General features: G+C 44.8%; 1 protein-coding gene across 3 annotated transcripts in view; it reads left to right on the top strand.

Moving 5' to 3' along the window:
• The first annotated feature begins 2854 nt into the window (after positions 1-2854).
• The window catches only part of LOC147625935 (mitogen-activated protein kinase HOG1-like), a 58899-nt gene continuing 37473 nt past the window's right edge, over positions 2855-24280 (top strand). For 2 of the 3 annotated variants that reach the window (XR_015268740.1, XM_086817464.1), the window contains exons 1-6: positions 2855-3195; positions 4145-4245; positions 4382-4478; positions 5917-5995; positions 6151-6261; positions 6360-6444. Coding sequence is in view for 2 of the 3 variants with exons in the window: in XM_086817464.1 (XP_086673590.1) it covers positions 3126-3195; positions 4145-4245; positions 4382-4478; positions 5917-5995; positions 6151-6261; positions 6360-6444 (543 nt within the window). In the remaining variant the exon portion in view is untranslated. The remainder of the gene's footprint in view (positions 3196-4144; positions 4246-4381; positions 4479-5916; positions 5996-6150; positions 6262-6359; positions 6445-24280) is intronic. The other variant, XM_086817465.1, reaches the window with a different exon arrangement.

Here is a 24280-nt window from a genome sequence, read left to right as displayed (position 1 = left end):
CAGCTTACGCATCGTTGTACAAGAGAAGCTCACCGGAAATGTCTCAGGTTGTCACCTTTTTGAGCTTGAAAAGCTCCATGAAACATGCCTTTTAGCAATATACAACATGATTGTTGAGAAGCTAAGGTGCACACAATGGTTTAACAACCAGCTTAAGGGAAAACAAATGAACGAGGGAGACATGGTCCTCTTATTCAGTACAAAGACACACAAAAAGAAACTCAAGCTCAGAGGCTTAGGACCTTTCCTAGTCACTGAGATAACACCACAAGGTGCAGTGTGCATCGAAACACTCGATGGTGTAGAAATGGCTAGTTATTTCAATGGTAGCAAACTAAAATGCTACTATGGCCTTTTGCCTTTGGCTTATAGCTGCCTTGAGAAAAGGCTTTGCCTTTATCATTTTTACTGGCAACAAATGCTTGATCTCCCACACACATACTAATTTGTTTTTGCCGAGATTGCTCTTCTTACAAGAGCATTGCAACCAACTCATTAAAAGTAAGGGAATTGGGGGTTACCTTATTATGAGCCGAAGTGCAGATGTAAAACCTTGGCAGAAATCCAGTAGAGCTGTGAGAATAGTAGATACCAAAGAGTTGTTCGGATAGGCCTCATCAATATATGCCAAATATCTTTAATCCTTGTGAGGAACTCATTCATTAAATCTCCCTCGTTCATATGCTGGGTCTCTAATTGCTTATGTAAGTAGGCCACTCGTGCCTCGTTACGCACCTGGTAAAGTACATTAAGTGCATCCCAAGCATGTTTCGTGGTTTTACATGAATGAATATGAGGAATAATCATCCTTTTCACTAAAATCATCGCTAATGCAAGTGCCTATGCATCCTTGCCATCCCACCTGGCTTGTTTTGATGTGGGAGGTGTGGAGGTGGATACCACAGATACATACAGTTACATTAGAACTTGTATCAGAACTTACATGAGTGAATATGAGGAATAATTCTCCTTTTCACTAAAAGTGCCGCTAATGCAAGTGCTTATGCATCCTTGCCAGCCCACCTGGATTGTTTTGATGTTGGGAGGTGCGGAGGTGGATACCACATCTACATATAGTTACATCAGAGCTTGTATCACCATGCAAAGTATCTGTACTATCTTATCATGTTGGCAAGACATGGTGTGCCTCAATGGCAATAACAACATTCCTAAGTCCTTTTGTGACCAATACATGGCGCATCATATAGGACCACAATGGATAGTTGGTTCTGTTAAGCTTATCCTTAGCAGAAAGCATCCCAAATATATCACCACCTACCATTCTGCCTACAAATAACCAATCTCTGACACAAAATGTAAATATCATAACTACCTGCATAGGTATTGTCAGTGTCCATTGAATGCAACCAAAATGGTTGCTAGTAGATCGTTAATGATGATGGAAACTTGTAAAGTGTATGAAAAATTGGAGAGTGTAGAGTTTGGAAATGATACTTAGTAAGAATGTAGAAATCGTTGATAATGTTGACGATGCTATTGAAGTTGTTGAAGTTAAACTCGAAGATGCGATGTTGAAGATGACGACGGCACTATTTGCACACCAAACTGCTCTTATGCAAAAAATCCAAAATCAAATAAAAACAACTTGAATTGACACTCCCTTGGGATGCTTGTAGAAAATTTACAACATGCGAATGAGCCCTGAAACGCATAATTTTTTAAATTAACATAGTTAATAGAAAACTATATGGTATACCTTCTCCACCTAAGAGGATAGCTCAACTTGAGACAATCAAAGTGCAACTCGAGGAGAAGATAACAAGGGGGTTACAACCAAGAGAACATGCTCTTATACCAATTATTGGAGTGGAGATTAATGTAGTAACACACACATAGGTGTAACAAGCAAGGAGAGAGAGATGAAAGCATAACACTCAAAAGTAGCTTGATGAGAATGAGTGAAGTACAAGTGAAGTGACATGATAAGGTCACTTCACACACTCATAAGAGTGCATATATACGCTCGAGGGAAAAAAAACTCCTAAAGAGGGAAAAAGTGCCTACATCCACACATCACTACCAGATAAATGCTATACACTTAGTTGTAATAATCTTAGCTTAGATTGCACTGATTTTTACCAGGCCTTCCACATATATGCAAACAAAATCTATAAAAACATGTCACCAATCGTAAGGGCCTCCATGGCGGCCATGATTATGGTTAGGCAAAGGTCATGCTTGAGTTTGTGTTTTCATGCACTCAAGAAAAGGTGCATTTAATTTGTGCTTAGGTGTTGATGATGAGATAGACCTTGCTATACCAATTGTTTTGCACTACACCATAGGTAGAATATAGAAGATTACTCTAAACTAATACAAACCTTGAAATTAATATGCGAGAAATCTTTAGCCGTAATATTTAACTCTAGATTACTCCAGACTAATACAAATCTAGAAATCAATATGCAAGGAATCTTGAACTCTAGAGGCATGTTATGGTATTAAAAAATGATAAAGACGAGCCATTGTAGTTAATGCCATCCTATAAAGTCTCACACCATGTAAGATCTGTCTTGCAGAGGGGTTGTATGGGTAGGAGTTATGTAGGGATAGGAGGGCTTTGTTACTAATAATATGAGGAATTCAATGGTCCTTGATTGTCCAGACATAACCAAAAAACGAGAGGAGATACTGTGGCTGATGACCCAGAAGTTTAAGGGGGCTTCCGAGGTACAGGCTAGGAAGCTGGAAATTTAGAAAGTCAGAAATTATTTTACCCCTAATAGCTATCACTCGCGAGACCCAGCTCTTAAAGCCTCCCCACCCGAGATCTCCACGTGGCTTAATGCGTTTCCCCTTGTCGTGTAGCATGTGAAAGGTAGCATATGCAAACCAGACGGACATCAACCCACATTTAATTGCACTTAATTTAGGGTGCGAACCTGCTGCGCCAGTAGAGTCTCGCTGCCCACGGTATCTCGGTCCACATCGAGATTTCTTTCTCTTCCATTGAGCTCGCCTAGCCATACCCTGACTGTACAGAATCAATGCGTTGCTTGTATTAGTGCTCCTCAAAAAAAATGATTGTTTTCCCTTAATCTGATCCTAATCACTCGGTTTTCTAATCATTAAGGCATTTCACGGATGAAAATTAAGTGTTCAATATGCCCAATAAAATTGTCACCGCAACTGCGATTGAAGGGCAATACAAAGTCTGCGGCAAGCCATGGACAGGTGCGTGCATTTCAATCTTCCACAGTTAATGATTTATGGAAAGCAAAATAAAGTTAATGTGCACAATAGGATCGTTAATCTTAGATTCTTTCAAACTAACCTAGATAACAGTGGTTTATGATCTGTTGGGGTTTTAAGTGGTTTTATTTTGACTGTTGGCCTTAGTTGGAATTTACAGTAATCATCAGTAAATTGTCATTGTTTTGAGCAATTTAATATAAGCTAAGATTAATCGAACTATGGTAGATCTCTTGGCCGGAATCACGAAGTCCTGTTTCACTCTAGTGCACCCTTTTGATATGGGTTTGGCCATTTAAATACTTGATCTTGTTATGGTACACTATGCCTTAATATCTCACAGGTGACTCAATATTGAAGGAAACTAAGGCTAGGGTGGATGCCTTGGGTTTTTATACGCATGGCTTCTGCAATTCGTTTAGTTTAGGGTATATATACACATGTCTGTCATTTGCGTCAGATTGATGTGTGGGGACGCAGGCATTTATACACATGTTTGCCATATGCTTTGGATGGATGTGGTGGATGGATTTGGCGGGGTTGCACATGGCTGTCATCCCAGTTGGATGGATGGTATTTATACGCATGGCTGCCATTTTCTTTTCATGGTTGTGGTGCCATCTCTAAGCCCTCACAGCTCCTACCTGCTGTCGTTAAATGCTTTATGATGGGCTGTGGAGTAAGAGTGTATACACCAAAGGGGAAAACTAAGATGTTCCATGGTATTATATACCCTATACTGGGGATGGCTCTTTGATCACAGGAATAGAAATACATATATGTTGTAGCCTATTAGATGGTTCATTAGTAGTTGAAAGCTGTAGGCAATGTCATCCATGCAAATTCCAGCTTCTCTCATCTTTAGAAGGTTTTCCTTTTCTCTTAAGGTTATGTTTGGAGTGTCCCAAAGTGTTTGTGTTTTGTGTAACAGTGGGCCGCAAGTACATTTTGCATGAGCATGTTGGAGGCGGGTCATATGGGGATGTATGCCGAGCAACAGACCTTGAAACGAATGAGACAGTGGCATTAAAGGTTTTTGGGGACATTTTTTTTCAATGTTCAATTTTATAGGCTGCCTTTCCGCTTTGCATTGAGATAAAGAAGATTTTAAGTTGGCAAAGCCTGGAAGCACCCCTTAGTAGTCTTGGTTGGATCTATTTGTTTGCAGAGGGTACCAGATGTATTGTGCTGCCCGTTGCTGGCAAAACGTGTCCTTCGGGAAGTCTGCATAATGCGTCGCCTTTCTCATCCACACATCATTTCCTGTAAGTCCTACTGAGCAGAATTGTCTGTTATGCTGAAGCTTTGAAGGATGAAAAAGATTTTGGATGCTTTTTCATTGCATGCAGGATCACCTTGTTGCAACTAGTGATTGCTACAAGACTGGATCTGAGTTCTTTTCTATGTGGCTCCAAGGTTTTCTGTGGTGATTCTTTGACATCCCGTAGGGGGGACATATACCTTGGCGATAAGGTACATTTGAGATGGAATGATTGGCAAAATTGTCAAGAACTCGTTGATGGAAGCTAATGAGAACAAGCGTAACCCGGATTGGATTTAAGGGTAGACAATAGAGTTTATCAATAATGTGGAGTTTAGGGTACAGAGAGACTGAAGTCTTCCTTCTGCCCAAGGGAAACCATTTGAGAGGGGGTAAGGAAATATCTACGAAAGGAGGATGCAAGCAAGTTTGAACTAGACAAGTAGGCGAAAAGTTTTCAACATACTCCTAGTAACTTCATGTGGGTTTATGGGTGTAAGAGTGCTAGCACTTCTTGATGATACATTTTGACAGATGTGTCATAATTTTTGAGAAATTTAATCTTGCTATATATGAAGTTATTAGATGTGTTGGGCTATCACTCATGGGTTTAGTTGTTGACACGACAAGAGTATCCTCATAGACTTAGTGGGTGTGCTAGGAGATAAGTGGGATTCTGTAATCCATGACAAGCTGTGTCAAACTTTGAAAGAGTCTGAATTGCAATTCTTCTAGCAGTTTATCAAAGTGGGAAGTTGGGTAACCATATCAAAACTCTTTCTATCGAGGATTTTAAATTATCCTAGGTCAGGTAGCTCTTGAGTTGCGATAGAGAAGTTAACATGACCTCGTTTTTATGGAGCCAGCTCGACTAGGTTTTGGAATCAGGTTTAGTAGGTCACATACTTGCATCTTTTTGGGTCTTTCTAGAGACCTAGTGTTGTATATGGAAACAGAGGAGTCCAAGGCCTTTAGGTCAGCAATAAGGGATTTGTAGATAGTATTGCACTTCAGGTGTAATTTCATATATGGTTTGTGACTCCTATATTTTTGAAGTCATGTAAGAATTTGTCTTTTGTTAAATGCATGTATTACATATATAAGTAAGCATAATGTATGTCACACGTCTCATATGATAGTATGGTTATATTTGGGTGCTTTTTCATACGTGTAAGTGATATGGATGTTTTGCAGTAGTTGATAGACGTGTGCTAACTATGTCATCAAAAGACTCTGTCATGGTAGAACATTCTTGAAAAATTAATTATATCAAATTGTTCCTGAAGTCCCCTGTTTTGTGTAATTTATTACAACTGAATATAAAAGCTAGCAGGACCTTTTGCCACTGGCAGCTTACGTTATCATGTTTACATTCGGCTGATTAGTGCCAGGTTAAAGCCATCACGTTGGATATTTAACAGCTTTATTTTCTCACGTGACAGTAACCGATGTTTTTACCTTTCCATCATCCGAGGTCGGAGGTGGACTCGATCTCTATATTGCTACAGAGTTTGCCGACGGGTAAGTGACAAATCAGCTTGCAAGATGTTTTTTTAATCAGTGCTGCACGCGCACACGCACGTTTATACCACCGACTTTGCCAGATCTTGTGCAAGTTCCTATCTGAAGACTGATCCAAAGCACAACGACACTTAATCTACTTGGAAATTATGCAGGGGTGATATGTATCATCTTAAAGAGCCAGTATCAGCGAATGATGTTAAGTTGCTCGTATGGCAGTTGCTTGTGGGGGTGAAATACTTACATTCATGTCGTGTATGGCATAGGTAATATAGTAATTAGTTTGCGTGTAGTTTTCAGCTGCATTCAAGAAAGCGTTTTCAGTTTTGGGAACAACTTACGCTTAACCTTAACACATTATCAGGGATATCAAATCGGAGAACATACTTCTGACATCTAGGATGCATGTCAAAATTTGTGACTTCGGCCTCTCGAGATCAGCTGAAGAGGTAAAGGAGTCAAGAGATGTTTTAGTAGAACTCCTTTTTGGTCCTGCTAGGACGCAGTGTGCTCCTTGCAGTTTAGGGGGTCTAGTCAAATATATGGCCTCCTTTCCCACAATTGGGCATGTGAGACCAAATGTGCTTTTGTCAAATTGTTGTATCATTTATTATAGTATCATATATAAATATTTGTTCGTTATTGAGGGCATTTATCATGTGTAAGTTATTACGTCATATTATAGGGAATAGGACTGACATAAATTTTTGTTTGAAAGTAGTTGCTTGGGTTATCATCTGAAACGTACATGAGGGTTTCTGATCTCCTCCTTACTCAATCTGAAGAAGGGTCTCTGGAGTCTTAACCAGCTTTGCCTTACTTAGTTTCTGACCTCGTTCTTACTCAATTACATAAGAAGGATCTCTGGAGTGTTAAACAGGTTTGTCCTGCAAAACTCGAATTACTATGATTTCAGTGGAACTTCTTGGAGGGACTGGCTAGCTCTTTACCCAGCCATAGCTCCACTTGGGAGCACACCAGGTCTTGAGGCTAGACCAACACTATGCCTGGACTCCTCACCCAAGCTACAGTGTCTGAGACCACCAAGAACCACCATCCAGGTGTAAGGCTTGAGTTAAACCAGGCCTGATTCAGGTCCTGATTCCCAGGGTCTCCACTCTCTTGAGAATGCCTTTAATGAGCCTATTAGGTGAGCGTCCTTTAACTGTAAGGCTACTTTACACCAGCTCATTAATTAATTTAGTAACTTCCATTACTGTCAACTAAGCTTTGGGAAGCTCTGGGAAAGCAATGTACTGATTAGCAAATAACGCAGTGAATTGATTAAACAACTGAATGAAACACAAAAGTATTCACTTGATACCTCGCGCATGCTCTCAGATTTCGGGCTGGAATGTGCTCACTGGTGCTGTGTTTACTCTTGAACAGGGGAGGCAAGCTTACTTTCAGTCACGATTGATCGTGTCCTTTTGTGTGGGCTCATAAAGACCTGCTAATTTCTAACCCTTCTCAGTTGTCTTTGCGCATGCATTTGAGACTCATCATGCATGTCACATGCATTTGAGACTCATGCATGTGACATCCTCTCTTGCTTAACTTTGACCATGAGGGTGGAGTGTCTTTTTAAGAATGTCCATCTTCACCAACATCTTCACTAGGAGATGACTGCTAACACCCCCTCTCAGCTCCTGGATGTGGAACCAACCCGAGTGAGCTGGAGTGTTGACAGAGCATCTGTAGAGGCAGAGGCTTCGTGAAGAGGTCTGTCGCATTGTGCTCCATGGAACAAAAGACTAGCAAGATGTTATGAGCCAAAATCTTCTCATGAACAAAATGATATTGTATCTCTATGTGCTTGGTCCGAGCATGGAAGCCCGGGTTCCGAGCAATGGGTTTGGTTGTCGAACCGGATGACCATGGGTTCCTTTTGCGGAAACCCAATCTCGCCAAGTAACCCACACCACCTTGCAAGCAGCACCACATGTAGCCGGATACTCTGCCTCAATGGAAGACAAGGCAATAGTTGGCTGCCTCTTGCTGCTCCAAGAAATCGCTCCTGAGCCAAGGGTAAAGCTGTATCTTGAAGTAGATCTCCTCGTGTGTGGATCTCCTCCCCAATCAGAGTCACTCCAACCTCGGAGAATGACTTGGTCCTTCGTTCCCCCTCTAGTGTTATAAAAGAGTCCAAGATCCTTCGTACCCTACAGATACCGCAACATCCGCAATCTTGCGTCCCAATGAGTCTTTATTAAAGGTGTCTGTAGCATAAATGAGCTCAACAACCCCATTGGAAAACTCAAGTCCAATCTGGTGTTCAGCAACCAAATCGATGAACCAATAAGCTTCCGATACAAGGAGGCAACAACCTGGTCACAAGGATCATGTATGGTAAGTTTGGTATTCGGGTCCATCGGAGATGAAATAGGCTTGTAGTTCTCCATCCCAAAGGCCTCCAGCAACGCATGAACATACTGTTGCTGGGAAACAAAGAACCCCTACGAGTTCGGATCTGCAACTAATCTCTGGAAACTCTTTCTCAGAAAGAAAGAATCAATCTTCTGGTTCTAAGCCTTGGGAGCCTGTTTTAGACCATACAAGGCCTTCCGCAACCTTTAAACCATACCTTCTGATCCCGGAACCTCAAAGCGTGGAGGTTGCTCAACATACACCTCTTGCAAGTCACCATTCAGGAACGCAGATTTCACATCCATCTGATACACCGGCCATTGTTGAGAAGAGGCAAGGGCAAGAACTGTCCGGATTGTGGTCATCCTAGCTGTTGGTGCACAAGTGTCCTCATAGTCGATGTTAGGCCGTTGAGCATAGCCCTTAGCCACAAGTCTGGCCTTGTGCTTGTCCACGGACCCATTGGACGTATGCTTGGTCTTGTAGACCTACTTGACACCAATGACTGACCGTTTTGATGGCTTGGAACCAACTCCCAAGTCCCGTTCTTCTCTATGGCCTCTAGTTTCACCTGCATGGCTTCCCTGCAAGTCTCTTGGGAAAGAGCTTCTTTAACTGAAGTACGCTCCTTGTCCCGAATGATACAAGACATCAAGGCATAATTTACCTGCAAATGCTCCTTTGGCTGACATTTGTCACGAACTCTATGCGATCTTCGAGGTCCATCCTCCGTGGTCCACTCGGAGGGATACTCGGTCACACACCACTCTTGAATAACCTCAACGACTGACTGAGGTTGGTTAGCTGGAACGATACCCCAGGACTCATCCTCATATACATCTGGCTCTCCAAGAAGCGGTGGCTCCTTATAGCAGTGGAAGCTAGAACATGCTTTGTAAGCCCAGCGGGGCGTGCTGTGACAGACTTAACCTGTGTCCAAGAGATAGAGATATGGAGAGGGGGGAATAGGGATCTTGCACAGTACACCACATTGAGTGGGGAATAGGTCCTGCCCCCTTTTAGGAATTTATTCAGGAACAATCCATGGGCACGCTAGCTAGGATCAATACAATCAATGAATACAAAACAAACAAATATGCCGATGTAGGATATCCAAGTCGAGGTCGAGGCATGAGATCTTTGATGCTGAGCACACCACAGGGATGACCCACAAGTACCTCGCACCGGGCTAGTACCAAATGTAATATCCCAATCCAAATTCAATGAATCCAAGTCCAAGTCCAAGTCCAGATCCAAATCCAAGCCCAAGTTCCATAACCAAGTTCCATGTTCATGTCCAAGTCCAGATCCAAATCCAAGCCCAAGTTCCATAACCAAGTTCCATGTTCATGTCCAAGCTTCATGTCCAAGCTATATGTCCAAGTTCCATGTTTATGTCCAAGCTTCATGCCCAAGCTATCTGTCCAAGTTCCATGTTTATGTCCAAGCTTCATGTTCCATGTCCAAGCTCTATGTCCAAGTTTTGCATGTCCAAGCTCTATGCACAAGTTCAAGTAGTCCAAGCTTCCATGAGTAATCTCGACAACTCGTACAACCTTGTCGATGAACAAAACCATGGAAAAGCTCTTTCTGGCAAGAAAACTGATAGAAAACCCGTTTTAATGGTTTTTGGGGAATAAAAACATCCAAAAAGTAGTTTTTAGGGTTTTTGGAGCAGTTTTAGTGTTTTTGAAATTTTTGCCCGTACATGTCCTGACAGCTTCATACATGCGTCCATGTCGCCCATGCACATGCCCATACAAGTCTAGGGCTAACTGTACGTCTGAAAAGCAAGTTGGAGAAGGTGTTGATGGCGAAGAAGAAGCTTTCCATGATCATAATGATGCCCACACATACACTCCACGATCTCCTTCAATCTTCAATGATCTTGTTCATGGTACTACAAGAGAAGTCCAATCCTCTTTATACTTGTAAGAGACCCTGCTTTTTGCCAAAAAGCCTTCATGCTTTTGCTTTGCCTTTTTGTGCTTTGCTTTTCTCTTTTTGCCTTTGATTTTGCTCTTTTTACTTTTATTAATAAAATATTACTCAACTTTTGGTGCTTTGCTTTTTTGGCTTTAAGGCCTTGCTTTTTGGCCTTAGAGTTGCTTTTTGAGAAAGCGTCTTTTAGCTTTTTGGTCCGACTGAGTCTCCTCTTTTCAATGGTGCCCTTGGCTTGCAGTCAACCCTGTTTGACTTTTTTTGTTGCTTTTTGACCAAGAATGGTGCTTTTTCTTAATCAAACCTTATGGACCCTGTCCCCATGTCTTCTTCCACGTGTTTGGTGTTTGGGCATCGGTTTCATCATGTGAAATAGAGCTAGGAGGACCAAATAGTTACATGGTCATCAAAGACAACATCTTTGCTGACAACAATCTCATTCCGCTCCGAGTCATATAACCTGTAACCTTTGGAAAGAAAGTTATATCCCACAAAAACAAGTTTCTGTGACTTTGAGTCAAGCTTCTCCCTTTGCTTCTTTGGAATGTGAACATAGGCATCACTCCCAAAAACACGGAAATGGGAGACGTCTGGTTTCCTGCCAAAATAAGCCTCAAACGGAGTCATTTTAGGCACTGCAGTCGTCGGAGATTGGTTGAGGATATGGACAGCCATAGCCACAGCCTTTCCGCAAAGTGGACGAGGAAGGTCTTGATGCTTCAACATTGTCCTCACCATCTCCACCACAGTCCGGTTCTTTCGCTCAACTACTCCATTCTCTGAAGGGGACCCTGTATTGGCCAGCTCCCGCTTGATGCCATGCTTCGCACAAAACCGCACAAAAGCATTAGAAGAGAACTCCCCTCCTTTGTCAGCCCAAACAATGTTCACTTGCAATCCAAACTTCTTTTCCACCAAAGCATACCAGTCCTTGAACCAAGCAAAGGCTTTGTCCTTATGTGGCAGAAAATACACCCATGTGCACCTGCTACAATCATCCACAATTAGCATGAAATCCAAGGCTCCTCCAAGGATGGGGTCTGCATAGGCCCACACAAGTGTTTCGAAGCCCGCCTGGTACCTTGCTTCGGAAAAGACTCCCTATGTTACTTCCGACGAATGCAAGAACTGGAATGTCTTTGCCTGTTGCCAACATCTGGCAAGCCATCCACTGTCTGGTCCTAGAAAGCTCGCCGTAGTGCGCCCACATTCAAGTGGCCAAAACGAACATGTGACAAATCACTGAGTTGAGTACTTGTAAGGGAAGAGAGTGCTGAGAGTTTGTAAATCCCATTCTCCACTCCGCCTTCCCAAACAACTTGGCCTGTTGCTTTGTTCCGGATAGCAATTGAATGCTCATCAAAATCCACCCGTGCGAATGACTTCGCCGGTCCTCGCTTCGGAACTCGCGGACTACCGACTCAAACACTAGGGTTGGGAAAAAGGGAGCGTGGATCCTCTTAGGAAAGTATACCCGCCAAGGATGAGTAGACCTCATTTTCTAGACTTGCAAGACCTATGCTCTACACTGTCTACTGTGCTCTCCGACCACCACCTAGCACCGCAGTACCCTACAGGCCTCACTCACACCACACCCACCAGTGACCTCTCACTCACCTCACTCACAGAGAGAGAGAGAGAGACAAACACCACAAGAGCGTAACACTGTATACCAAAATGCCAAAAAGAATGATACAAGAGAGACTTTGCTCCAACAGAGAGAATGTCATACACCAAGATAATGTGCTACAAGTGTGTGATACACCAGTGAATGTGCCACCAGCCAGAATGTCATAAAAAAAAGGGGGTACATGAGAGAGAATGCCTACATGGTGGAGTAAGTGCTACCCTTAACTCCTCTTTGGGTGTCCTCCTCCTTGAGGTCCCAACCCTCATCATGTTGTGTAGAGGGAAGATCTTTCGTAGGGAGGAGATAGTGCTCAAAGAGGATCTTGCCGTGGCTTGGGAGGCTCTTGGTGGAGTGTGGAGGACTTGGCTTGTGTTGGAGATGTTGGAGGGCATTGGCGGTGATGGCGGTCGGAGCGGTCGGAGGGCACCGGTGGTGACAGTGGTCGGAGAGCATCGGCGGTGACGGCGGTCGGAGGGCATCGGGGTGACGGCGGTCGGAGCGGACGGAGGGGATAGTGAGAGGAGTTTCTCTTGATGGAGCATATAGGACTTGGCTTCTTGTCCATAGGTAACTCGTGGACTACCGACACCAACACTAGGGTTGGGGGAAAGGGAGCGTGGATCCTCTTAGGGAGGTATACCCGCCAAGGATGAGTCGACCTCGCTGGCTAGACATGCAAGACCTATGCTCTACACTGTCTACCGTACTCTCCGACCACTACCTAGCACCGTAGTATCCCTACAGGCCTCTCATTCACACCACACGCACCACTGACCACTCACTCATCTCACCCACACACACAGAGAGACAAAACACCACAAGAGTGTAACACTATACCAAAATGCCATAAAGAATGATAAAAGAGAGACTATGCTCCAACAGAGAGTATGTCATACACCAAGAGAATGTGCTACAAGAGAGTATGAATGTGCCACTAGCGAGAATGTCCTCTCCGAGAGAATGTGGTATACGAGAGAGAATGTCCTACACGGCTGAGAGAGTGCTCCCCTTAACTCCTCCTTGGGTGTCCTCCTCCTCCAGGTCCCAACCCTCATCATGTTGTGTAGAGGGAAGATCTTCCGTCGGGAAAAGGGAGATGGTGCTCAAAGAGGATCTCGCCCTTCCTAGGCTCTTGGTGGAGTGTGGGGACTTGGCTTGTGTTGGAGATGTCGGAGGCCACTGGCGGTGACGGCGGTCGGAGGGCAACGGGGTGACGGCAGTCGGAGCGGACGGAGGGGGTAGTGGGAGGAGTTGCTCTTGGTGGAGTATAGAGGACCTGGCTTCCTGTCCACAACCCGCATGCCAGTCTTGCAAACCTCATGCATTGACAACAGATGAAAACCAAGAGATGGAACATAAAGAATTGGGGAGGAATGCTTCTCCTCTCTGCCATCGGGGACGATCTCCAACTTGCTGTAACTTGGTTGAACACAATGCTAAATCAACACACTTAAATACACTAAGATTTGAAGGACACTTGCTCATATACAAGAAGTAAATTGCTGAATTGACAAGAGATACACAATGAGCCGGAACGGCCGACCCCTCCCTTGAGTAAATTGTATTACTATTGGAGAAATTCAATACATAGCTTCACGGGCATCCATTGCCAAATCCTCCATGCCAATGCATATGAAATTCAGCATTTTAGAAAACAATGGTATGTCGATGTAGATCACCAAGGAGCTGCCTTGATACCCGGCCCGACTTCAGTGCCCATATTCTCTACCATTGGCTCTATGTTCTACCAAGCAAGGTAGCAACATCTTCAAGAGCACATAGGACAAGAGAAATACTACACAGGGCGGCTAAACAAGGAGTCCTGCCCTTTTACTGAATAAGTAATGACAACACATTGTCCAATTAGCTTACCAGTCTTCATAGAAGTTGTTGCAAGCGGAAGCCTTCGCGTTGGAAGCTTTAGAAGTGTGGATATCTTCGATTTGCCGCAATTCTTCGCGACAAAAGTCTTCAAGAGGATGAAGGGAACCTTGGGAAAGCTTCCCCTATGGTTTAACTTGAGAAAGGAAGGCTGAAATTAGGGTTTGCAGCAAAAAGACCAGAAATTACAGCAAAAATGAGAGCTGTTTCGCTGAATTTCAGTCATTGGGAGTGAGTAGGAGAGTGATTAGCACTTGGAAACACTCTTGGAAGCTTGGAAAACACCCTAGCAAGTTGGGTATGGCTATGGAGAGCTTGGAAATGGAGAGAAATGGTGGAAAAACAGAGTTTTCAGCCTCCAAAAATCCTCATGAAGAGAAAACACGAATTTTCTCTTAATAAGTAAGTGAATTGGGGTCCAATCAGGTGAGAGGACATAGGGAGATGCCCATTTATGAGTAAAAAGGAAGATCAGGTCGTGGACATTGAGTCTTGTCCGCCTTGGGACTTCAGTGAGTGTGAACTTGGAAGTGGTCATAATTTATAAGTGACTTTTGGGCGCCCAAACTTTAATGAAGTGGGAATGCACTCACTTATAAATATTGGCTAAGTCCTAAGGGCTATTTGAGCCTAGATTGGGTAATACTTACCACCTGTTCACATGCCACACAACCATGTTAGCAGACAGTTTCACACGCACGGTTCACGGGCGGGCGTCGCCTAGCCCGGAACTACACATAGGTCATGCAGGCATGAAAACAGCATGCAATTTCATTTGCAGGCAAGCACATAAAGATGCTATGCAATGCAGCATTGGCTTGAGCAATTTCCGTTCATGAAACCATATTTGACCAGGCCTAATTTTGCTTTACCCAATCCCACTTCATTGTTATCTCATTCAATGCATTGGGAGGCAAGAATTGAGCATAGAACCTCTCCTTGAACTCTTCCCATGATCTAATAGGATTCGGTGAGAGCTTCTCCGTGAGCCACCAATGGGCAGCAGTGCCTTTCATGAACATGCTTACATGCCGGATCATGGATTTGTGAGTGAAATCCTCATCACTGAAAGCAATATCAAACTGGGCAATAAAAGCAAGTGCCTTTGATGCATCATATTCCCCATGATATGTGTCAAACTTCACAGATTTGTCTCCGGCTTTGAAGTCACGAGACTTTGATGCATGTGTGTGCATCTCAACATGTTTTTCCCCATGTTTGTCCATTGGGACAGCCCCTGTAACTGGCATCGTTTTTGGACCAAAAGGTGATGCATAAGGCATAGATACATGTGCCCTGTAAGCATGAGGCATGGCTGGCCCCTCAACATGCATTGATACATTTTCAGCCATAGCTTCTCCCTCACGAGCACACTCGAAGGCATGAGTGGCATGAGAGATACGCGGAATACTTGCACCAACAGAAAATTGCAGCCCATGTTGCATGTGTTGTGCATGTACATTTTCAGCCGGCAATGGCATTTGACATACATTTTGACCACTGCCATAAACATTGTATCCTTCACGGGCTACATGAGGTATTCCTGCATGGCGTGAAGTCACTGATTGTTCCTCTCCCATCGCATGGAGATTCATCCTCTTAGACATAAGTTCTTGTTCGAGCACTTGTCGGGATTCCAAGACATGTGGGATGGTTGCCTTTTCTGCATAGGCATCCTCGGTACGAGCCAAGTATGCACGTGCTGCATCCCTCGGTTGCATGTGCAACTCTTGAGCAATCATTGCCATTGCATGATCCATATAAGATTCAGCTTTCTTGGCCTTCAAACGATCATGTACCAATGGATCCTCACGGCGATAGAGATTCAATTCTTCTTGTTGTGCATGGAGAAGAGCCTGCATACGAGTAAGTTCAGCCCTCAAGACTATGGACTCTTCTTCTTGCATCTTCTCTTTGCCACGGGACGACTGTCCCACATATTCATGTTCCCTATTGTGCACCACATGAGTTTGCTCATCCTGTAAAGCATTGGAGGCATGCATTTCATTGTCCTCGCCTCTTGTATTAGCATCTCCAACATTCATTGTATGGCTGTCCATAATGTTCTAAGTGTAGAGATAGCTAGTGTTCACGGTGATCGTCTCTCACGATAGAAGTGAAAGAGAACCGTATGCTCTGATACCAATGTAACTTGGTTGAACACAATGCTCAATCAATACACTTAAATACACTAAGATTTGAAGGACACTTGCTCATATACAAGAAGTAAATTGCTGAATTGACAAGAGACACACAATGAGCCGGAACGGCCGACCTCTCCCTTGAGTAAATTGTATTACTATTGGAGAAATTCAATACATAGCTTCACGGGCATCCATTGCCAAATCCTCCATGCCAATGCATATGAAATTCAGCATTTTAGAAAACAATGGTATGTCGATGTAGATCACCAAGGAGCTGCCTTGATGCCCGGCCCGACTTCAGTGCCCATATTCTCTACCATTGGCTCTATGTTCTACCAAGCAAGGTAGCAACATCTTCAAGAGCACATAGGACAAGAGAAATACTACACAGGGCGGCTAAACAAGGAGTCCTGCCCTTCTACTGAATAAGTAATGACAACACATTGTCCAATTAGCCTACCAGTCTTCATAGAAGTTGTTGCAAGCGGAAGCCTTCGCGTTGGAAGCTTTAGAAGTGTGGATATCTTCGATTTGCCGCAATCCTTCGCGACAAAAGTCTTCAAGAGGATGAAGGGAACCTTGGGAAAGCTTCCCCTATGGTTCAACTTGAGAAAGGAAGGCTAAAATTAGGGTTTTCAGCAAAAAGACCAGAAATTACAGCAAAAATGAGAGCTGTTTTGCTGAATTTTAGTCATTGGGAGTGAGTAGGAGAGTGATTAGCACTTGGAAACACTCTTGGAAGCTTGGAAAACACCCTACACCCTAGCAAGTTGGGTATGGCTATGGAGAGCTTGGAAATGGAGAGAAATGGTAGAAAAACAGAGTTTTCAGCCTCCAAAAATCCTCATGAAGAGAAAACACGAATTTTCTCTTAATAAGTAAGTGAATTGGGGTCCAATCAGGTGAGAGGACATTAATAAGTAAGTGAATTGGGGTCCAATTAGGTGAGAGGATATGGGGAGATGCCCATTTATGAGTAAAAAGGAAGATCAGGTCCTGGACATTGAGTCTTGTCCGCCTCGGGACTTCAGTGAGTGTGAACTTGGAAGTGGTCATAACTTATAAGTGACTTTTGGGCGCCCAAACATTAATGAAGTGGGAACGCACTCACTTATAAATATTGGCTAAGTCCTAAGGGCTATTTGAGCCTAGATTGGGTAATACTTACCACCTGTTCACATGCCACACAACCATGTCAGCAGACAGTTTCACACGCATGGTTCACGGGCGGGCGTCCCCTAGCCCGGAACTACACATAGGTCATGCAGGCATGAAAACAGCATGCAATTTCATTTGCAGGCAAGCACATAAAGATGCTATGCAATGCAGCATTGGCATGAGCAATTTCCGTTCATGAAACCATATTTGACCAGGCGTTTCCAGGCAAGTATATGCGATACCAGACCCAGTGGAAAGCCAATCCTCCAGGCGTTCCCGGGCATGTACACAAAGGCACAAGTCCTAGCGGAAAGCCAAGTCCTCCAGATATTCTGGGCATGATAACATCAAGTCCCAGCGGAATATCATATCCAACTATACAGCATGACACGTGTCAATCACATGCATAGGCACATTCCATAAGCCATGGACACCAATCCAATATGTACATAGTGTGAAAGCAAGAGTGAACCATTCGGGTGGCCAAATGGTGACACTTGCCCTCATTGTGAATTGGGATAGTGGATTTGTCACCAACAAAGATGTGACCTGTTTGCCTCTGAAGGTCTTGTAAGAACCCTCGAGCCAGCGTCATGTGTTTGATATGATTAATCACTTGGGGTGTGCAATTGAGGAAGATGAAAGAATGCACACGGGCATTGACACGATCCCACAACTGTGCCTGGGTCTCCCGCTCTTTCTTAGTGGATAGTGAAAGTTCCTCCTCCAACTCTGGCCATGGAACTCCAACTATGATGAACTCGGCCAAATCATAAGGCTCCAAAACAGACTCCAGCATTACCTTCCAGATGCCATAGTTGTTCCCGTCCAACTGTCGGTCCACCGGGAATGTCGGGAGGGTGGGGATCTTCACATGTCTCTCTGCCATCTCGAGCAAATCTGCCGTCTCGGGGGTTCACAAGGTCTTGTGAAGGAGGAAAAAAAATGAAGAAGAGGCTGCACTTCCTTGCAAGGTGGCTCTCCAGCAATGACGCCCGCCTTCTACCTACTTCTCCACGTCCCATACGGCCTGAAAACACTTCAATTAGCACCAAATGTAGCGGTCCCGAATGCTCTCACCGTCTCCAAAGCTTCAAGCCACCTGGGGCTCTGATACCACGTCGGAATGAGCAGCAGAAATGAGACAAACAACTGAGAGAAAAGAAATGCAGAAGTGCTGGAGAGAGAAGCGCTGTATAAACTCTGCTATATACACAATATCCAATACAAACTGGTGTGGGGGGCAAGTGTGGTATCTATACAAGAAGGGCAGCCAGTCGGCCAGTGGGAACTGGGCCGACAGCCCTTGTGGAAGCCCACGACTAGGCCTGGCCCAGTCGGCCAGCAAAATGCCTAGTTGGCTGGCCCACGACCAGCATCACCTGGTTGGCCATGACCAGGCCTGGTCGGCCAGCAACAGTCGGGCCCTCCTGGCAGCAATCTACTACAGCCGACCAGGGAAAAATAAAAGAACCCCCCACGTAAGGAATAAAATGGACAATGGGGAAAAATGGAGAGACACTCACACCTGGCGGGCACACCCGCAACACTGGCCCTCACTCCCTATAGTGTAATATGGTATAGACAGGAGATGACTGCTAACAAGTATTGGGGTTGGTGGGTAGCCACACGTGTGAAAACGTAAAGCCTTTATTACTTGTGAGCAATTAAACTGGCCAACTTCAATAGAAGGTGGCTGATCAGCACGGTGGTGTGTATATATACGTATAATTATCTTTATTCCTTTTAATGATCAGAGCCTACAGAGCGTCTCTGTGCAGTACAGGAGGCTGGTTGAGGAGATCTTCGGCAATGTGTTGGCTGAGAACTGATGTCTTCATTCTCAGTCCTTTTTTGTACTGGAACTACCATTGTAACACTTTTTCCTTTTACCTAATACATACAATAGTGTAGGACTCTTGTGTGTGTTGTATGTGTTGAGTCTGCTGCACAATTTTCTGTAGTGTAGGACTCTTGTGTGTGCTGCTTGTGTTGATTCTGCTGCACAATTTTCTCTCTCTCAAAACTCTAGCACATAGGCACACGTGTTCCACAGTTGGTAACAGAGCCTAGTGAACCTGCAAATTTTTCTCTTCTGGCACTGGTGTGCGTTGATTACTTGGATAAGGTAGAGCCCCCTATATTCAAGAGTGCACAAGGTCGGGTTTGGGATTTGGGTTCTTTTTGGTGTATTGGTGCCCCTCCTTATCCCCCCACCTTTCCTCAATGTGAAGGGTTGCAACCCTTGCCATCTCTTATTGATCACTGGTTCTGGCTCTTCATCATAGATTCAAAGGCCCTTATGAAAGTGCTTTCTAGTATGGAGGCCTTGTAAACCCGTCTCGACAAGGTGGTCATGATGTAGGGGAGTTGCAAGTCTGGGACTCGGCAAGACTGAAAGTTGAAGGGCAAGGATTGTGCTCGCTCAGGCCTCGTTGAGGTTGCAAAGGGTAAGCCCAATTCTAGTGGGAGAGTGTTTTCCCACTCCGAACAACAGGCAACATTCGGAGGATTCTTCACAGGCATGAGGAGAGGCCAAAGAGTCTTCCCTTTCTTCAGCAATAGACGTGATTTCTTCAGAGATATCACTACACGAGTGTTTTCTTCGATGTATCGTAGGGTGTATTATCTAGAGTATGCTCCATGTGTAAAAATATACCCAAAAGGGTATTTTACCCAACCCAAAAAGGTTTATTTTGGTCCTTTTTACTTTACCTTTATTTGCTGTGGCCGACCAGCACCCTCCCTTCCTATGTATATGAAGCACATCTTCATTCGGTTGACTGAAGCGAGCACCTCCTCTGCTGGTCGCCAACTTCTGAGTCACCATCAAGCTGCCTACGACAGGTGTGAGCTGCCTCCTCTGCTGCTGGTGCAGGTTGCCTACGACTGGTGCAACCTGCCAGTTCCTCTGCTGGACTCATCGCCTACATCAGGGCTGTCTACTGAGTTTCTCCATCGCCTACATCAGGGGACTGTTCTGCGTTTTTTGTCATTGCCTACTTCAGGACTGATCTCAGCGTTTTTCACCATCAGTTACACTTCTGCATTTGTCTTCAGCAAACCGTTAGGCTGACTTCAGTGTTTCTACATCGGGAGTACTTCAGCGCTTACATCAGCCCTGCATCAGGCATATATCGGCGTTTACATCAAGCTTACTATGGCACTGTTATCTGCGTTTTTGGGACAGCAGCCCTCTCTGCTCCTTTGAAGTCTCACATAGAGCTCCTGTACTGGATTTCATCATTTATATATACATCCCCATTGCATGATGTGTGATTTGCTCTGATCTCTCATATATTCAGTCCTTTGGTCTCTTTTGCCCTCACGTGGTATGAGAGCTATCGTGAGCAAAAGGATTGAAGACCTTGAGAGCACACAACATGGACCGTCTACCCACGATTCCGGAGGATCAGCCTTTCTTACCAGATATTGATTCGCCTTATTCAGATTTAGATCACACGGAGGATGGGACTCCTCATTCACTGGAGAGCCCTATTTGAGGTCTTTCATTGGGAGACGACCAGCCTATTTTTACCTACTCACCCTCTACACCCTTGGCATATGGTTTTTCTTCTCCGAGCTTATTAGCCATTACTTCCAGAGGAGGATACATGCCCATAGCCAGTGTGCCTGTATTGGACCCAGGTATTCAGCCTCATTTGGAGAGCCTTGCTTCTCATTCTAGTCGACAAACTGGACTTCGGTATGGGACTTTTTCTCAGGAAGGACACGTATCTCCTCGGTCGTTCGGAGAACCATCATCATCAACCCTGCCAGTGACCACGTCAGGTTTGTATATGCCTTTTAGTATGTATGTTCCTAACTCTACCAGGGTATCTTCTTCTGTAGCACAGGTTCAACAAACGGTACCACGAACTACCCTCGATCCCTGGCATTTTGTGAACCCAAACAGAGGAGGGTCTAGGAGTACAATTCACTCTCAGACTTCTGGTGTTCAAGGAGGTAACACTGTTTTCTCCTCTGGTTCACTTTCTTTCCTTGCTCCTAATGTGTTATGGAATACTGCCCAACTTCAAGCACAAAACCCTCCCACCCAACCCATGGCTTTTTCTACTAGTGTTGGCATGCAGTCATCACCGCGTGCACCTCCTTTGGGTCCTGCGTATGGGTTCTACCCATCCCAGGTATCTCTCAGCACTATGCCCTCTGGCACTGCGGTGCCACCCAACATTCCGGGGTATCAGGTGGTTTACCAACCCATCCCTGGCAGTAATATTTTTCCTAATTATGTGCCCTCTCAAGGATACACGTATGCTTGGTCTTGGTGGATTTTTTGGTTTTCCTCCGCAAACCTTACACTCTGGATATGGGCACCGGCCATCCTAGACTCCCCCACCATCTTCCTTTCATGTTTCCATGTCCAGAAATGCTTTTACAAAAAAGACTCGTTTTAATGGGTCTAATTATACCACCTGGGCTAATCTTATGGAACAGGTTTTTACTTCGCAAGGTTCCTAGAACCTAGTAAAGGGATTTGAACCAAAACCCCACCCTTCCCTAGCACCTCTTGAAGTTATCATCCATTGGGAAGCTAGAAATGCCATTGCTATAGTGGAGCTCATGTAAGGCCTTCTGTCGGAGTTTCATTCTCAACTCCAGCAGTTTCCCCCTGTCTCTGACAAATGGGCACGCCTTGCAGAGAGAGATGCCGCACATGATCGCACGCATTGCATCGATCTCGAGCATCAAATTCAAATTTTCTCTATCAAAGAAGGGGATGACTTGACCGTCAAAGTTGCTGAATATCGGCGCCTTAACGCCGAGTATGCCACCACTGGTTTTGCCAAGTTACAGGAAGACCAGGTTATCACTTTACTAAACGAGTTGCCGCCTAGTTTCTTTACTTTCGTCACACAGACCATTAGTTTAACCTATACCTAAACCTATACCTAACCTATATGAGTGAGTGCCAACTTTTGCGTTTCGCTAGGTTGCATGACCAATTTCATACCAAGAAGTCATCCTCTTCCTCCTCCACTCAGGAGGGGGCCTTTGTGTCCAATACCACCTCTAATCAAAAAGGACAACAAGGGAAGGGGAACAACAACTCAGGTAATCAAGGCAAACCTCTCGGCAACAATACTGATTCCAAAAACCCTGCCTCAACACCCATTTCCCAATGACAAAATATTCCCAAAAAGAATAGATTTTGCACTTATTACCAAATGCTTGGACATTTTGATGATGAGTGTGTTTTTAGAGCCAAGGAAAATAGAGGCAACACCTCCAACACCACTACCTCCAGCCGCCAAAACAACCAAGGTGGTAGCAATGCCCCAAATTGGAGATCAAGAGGGGCTAATATTCCAGCACCTACTCTGCAGAGCTCCCCGCCAAGGACCCAACAACAAGGCAATAGTTCGACTTGGTCGTGATCCTCTCAGTGGCGATCCACTGGTCAGGTTGCTCAAGTCCCACCCTCCCAGTCAGTTTCTTTCACCACCTTGGAAGAGATGTCTGACTGGTCTTCCCTTACACCTCATCCCGGCCCCTCGGCCAATATCGCTTAGATCACATTTAAGGTTGACTCTGGCCACTCCTCTAGGAGGAAGAAGAAACAAAGGCCTAGACGAGGCCATCTGCAGGGGAAAGCCTCTGCCTTCATTCAGATCTGTCAGTTACTTGACAATGCTTCTGTGCCCATTGTTGAGGCCCATCCAACTCTTCCTTGTGGTCATCCGGTCACTTGGGTAGTTGACATGGACGGGAACAACTACGGCATATGGAAGGTAATGATGGAATCTGTTTTGGAGTCTTACGACCTTGCTGATTTCATTGTTGTTGGGGTTCCACGGCTGGAGTTAGAGGAAGGGGAGTTACCCTTGATTCGAAAGAAACGCGAGGCACAGGCACAGTTGTGGAATCGTGTCTATGCGAGGGTCCGTTCCTTCGTTTTTCTCAATTGCACACTGCAGGTAATTAATCATATCAAGCATATGACGTTGGCCAGAGGTATATGGCAGCATTTGGCTTCTCTCTATGACAGGGTATTGCCCATGAAGAGGATCTCCTTGGAAGTACAGATGCGGGTGACGAATCCTGCAAAGTCGTCGACGATGCGGGAGCACATCAATAAGCTGCAGGCTCTTCAGCAGGAAGTTCTCCAGGCTGGGAAAGAGATATCATCGGAGGATATGGCCATCACGTTGCTGTCGCATTTGTCCTCTCAGTACTCAACATTCTACTCTTCTTTGATTCCCAGTGGTAGGCTTAGCACCATCACATGGGAGGAGCTTGTGCCCATGGTGTTGGACTAGGAGGAGAGATTCACGAACCTTCCACATGGCGGAGCTTCGGAGGCCTTAACTGGCCAATGGTCGAAAGGCCGTAACAACAAGGGCAAAGGGAAGGCTTCATCGGAGAAGTCTTTGAGAAGATGTCCAACTCAAACCGCGAGAAACTCAAGGCAAGGAGGACAGTGTGGTGGACCTCTTCATGAAGTCTCTATCTTAGGCTTTGCTCCGACGGCACTCCAGCTCACTGGGGTTGGTTCCACATCCAAGAGCTGAGAGGGGGTGTTAGCAATCATCTCCTGTCTGTATATTTACTCCAGGGCCTCTGTTGTCGGTGTGCCTGCCCGATTTAGGTGTTTTCTCATTTTTCCCCACTCTCCATATTTTTTCCCTATTTTTTTCTTATTTTACCAGGTGTGGGAGGCTGTCCTGTGGTTCTTGGAGTGATCTAGGTGATGGCCGACTGGTTTTGCTGCTCCGTGCTTCTCTCTGCTGCTGGCCCACTTCACACGTGTGAGGGCCGACTCACTGAAGCTGGCCGACTGGAGTTCATTAGGTCGGGTGTTGTTTTTGCTGCTGTCGGCTGTCCTTATTGCTGGCCGACTGGATCACAGGGGCCATATAAAATGGCCCCTTGCTCCCCCACTTGTAGTATTCAGTATTCGGGATTTTCTTGTGTATATTTAGCAGAGTTACACACCTCTCTCTCTCCTTCTCTATTGCTGTATTTTTCTGCAGTGCACTTGCTCTTGTGTTCTCAGATTTTGTCTTCATCTCCGCTGCATATTTTGATAACTTTCTGTATCCTAGCTAACCCAACTTGATCGTGGAGTTTACTTTAACAAACGAGTTGTTGAGGTAATTGATGAGACTACTGGTCTTGTTGTTGCTAGAGGTCAAGCTCAGA

This window comes from Cibotium barometz, chromosome 23 (genome assembly GCF_041138505.1).
Source record: "Cibotium barometz isolate CiBa-2024 chromosome 23, ASM4113850v1, whole genome shotgun sequence".
Taxonomy (NCBI): domain Eukaryota; kingdom Viridiplantae; phylum Streptophyta; class Polypodiopsida; order Cyatheales; family Cibotiaceae; genus Cibotium; species Cibotium barometz.
The sequence above is the reverse complement of the archived record's forward strand: the minus strand, read 5'-3'. Positions and strand labels throughout refer to the sequence as shown.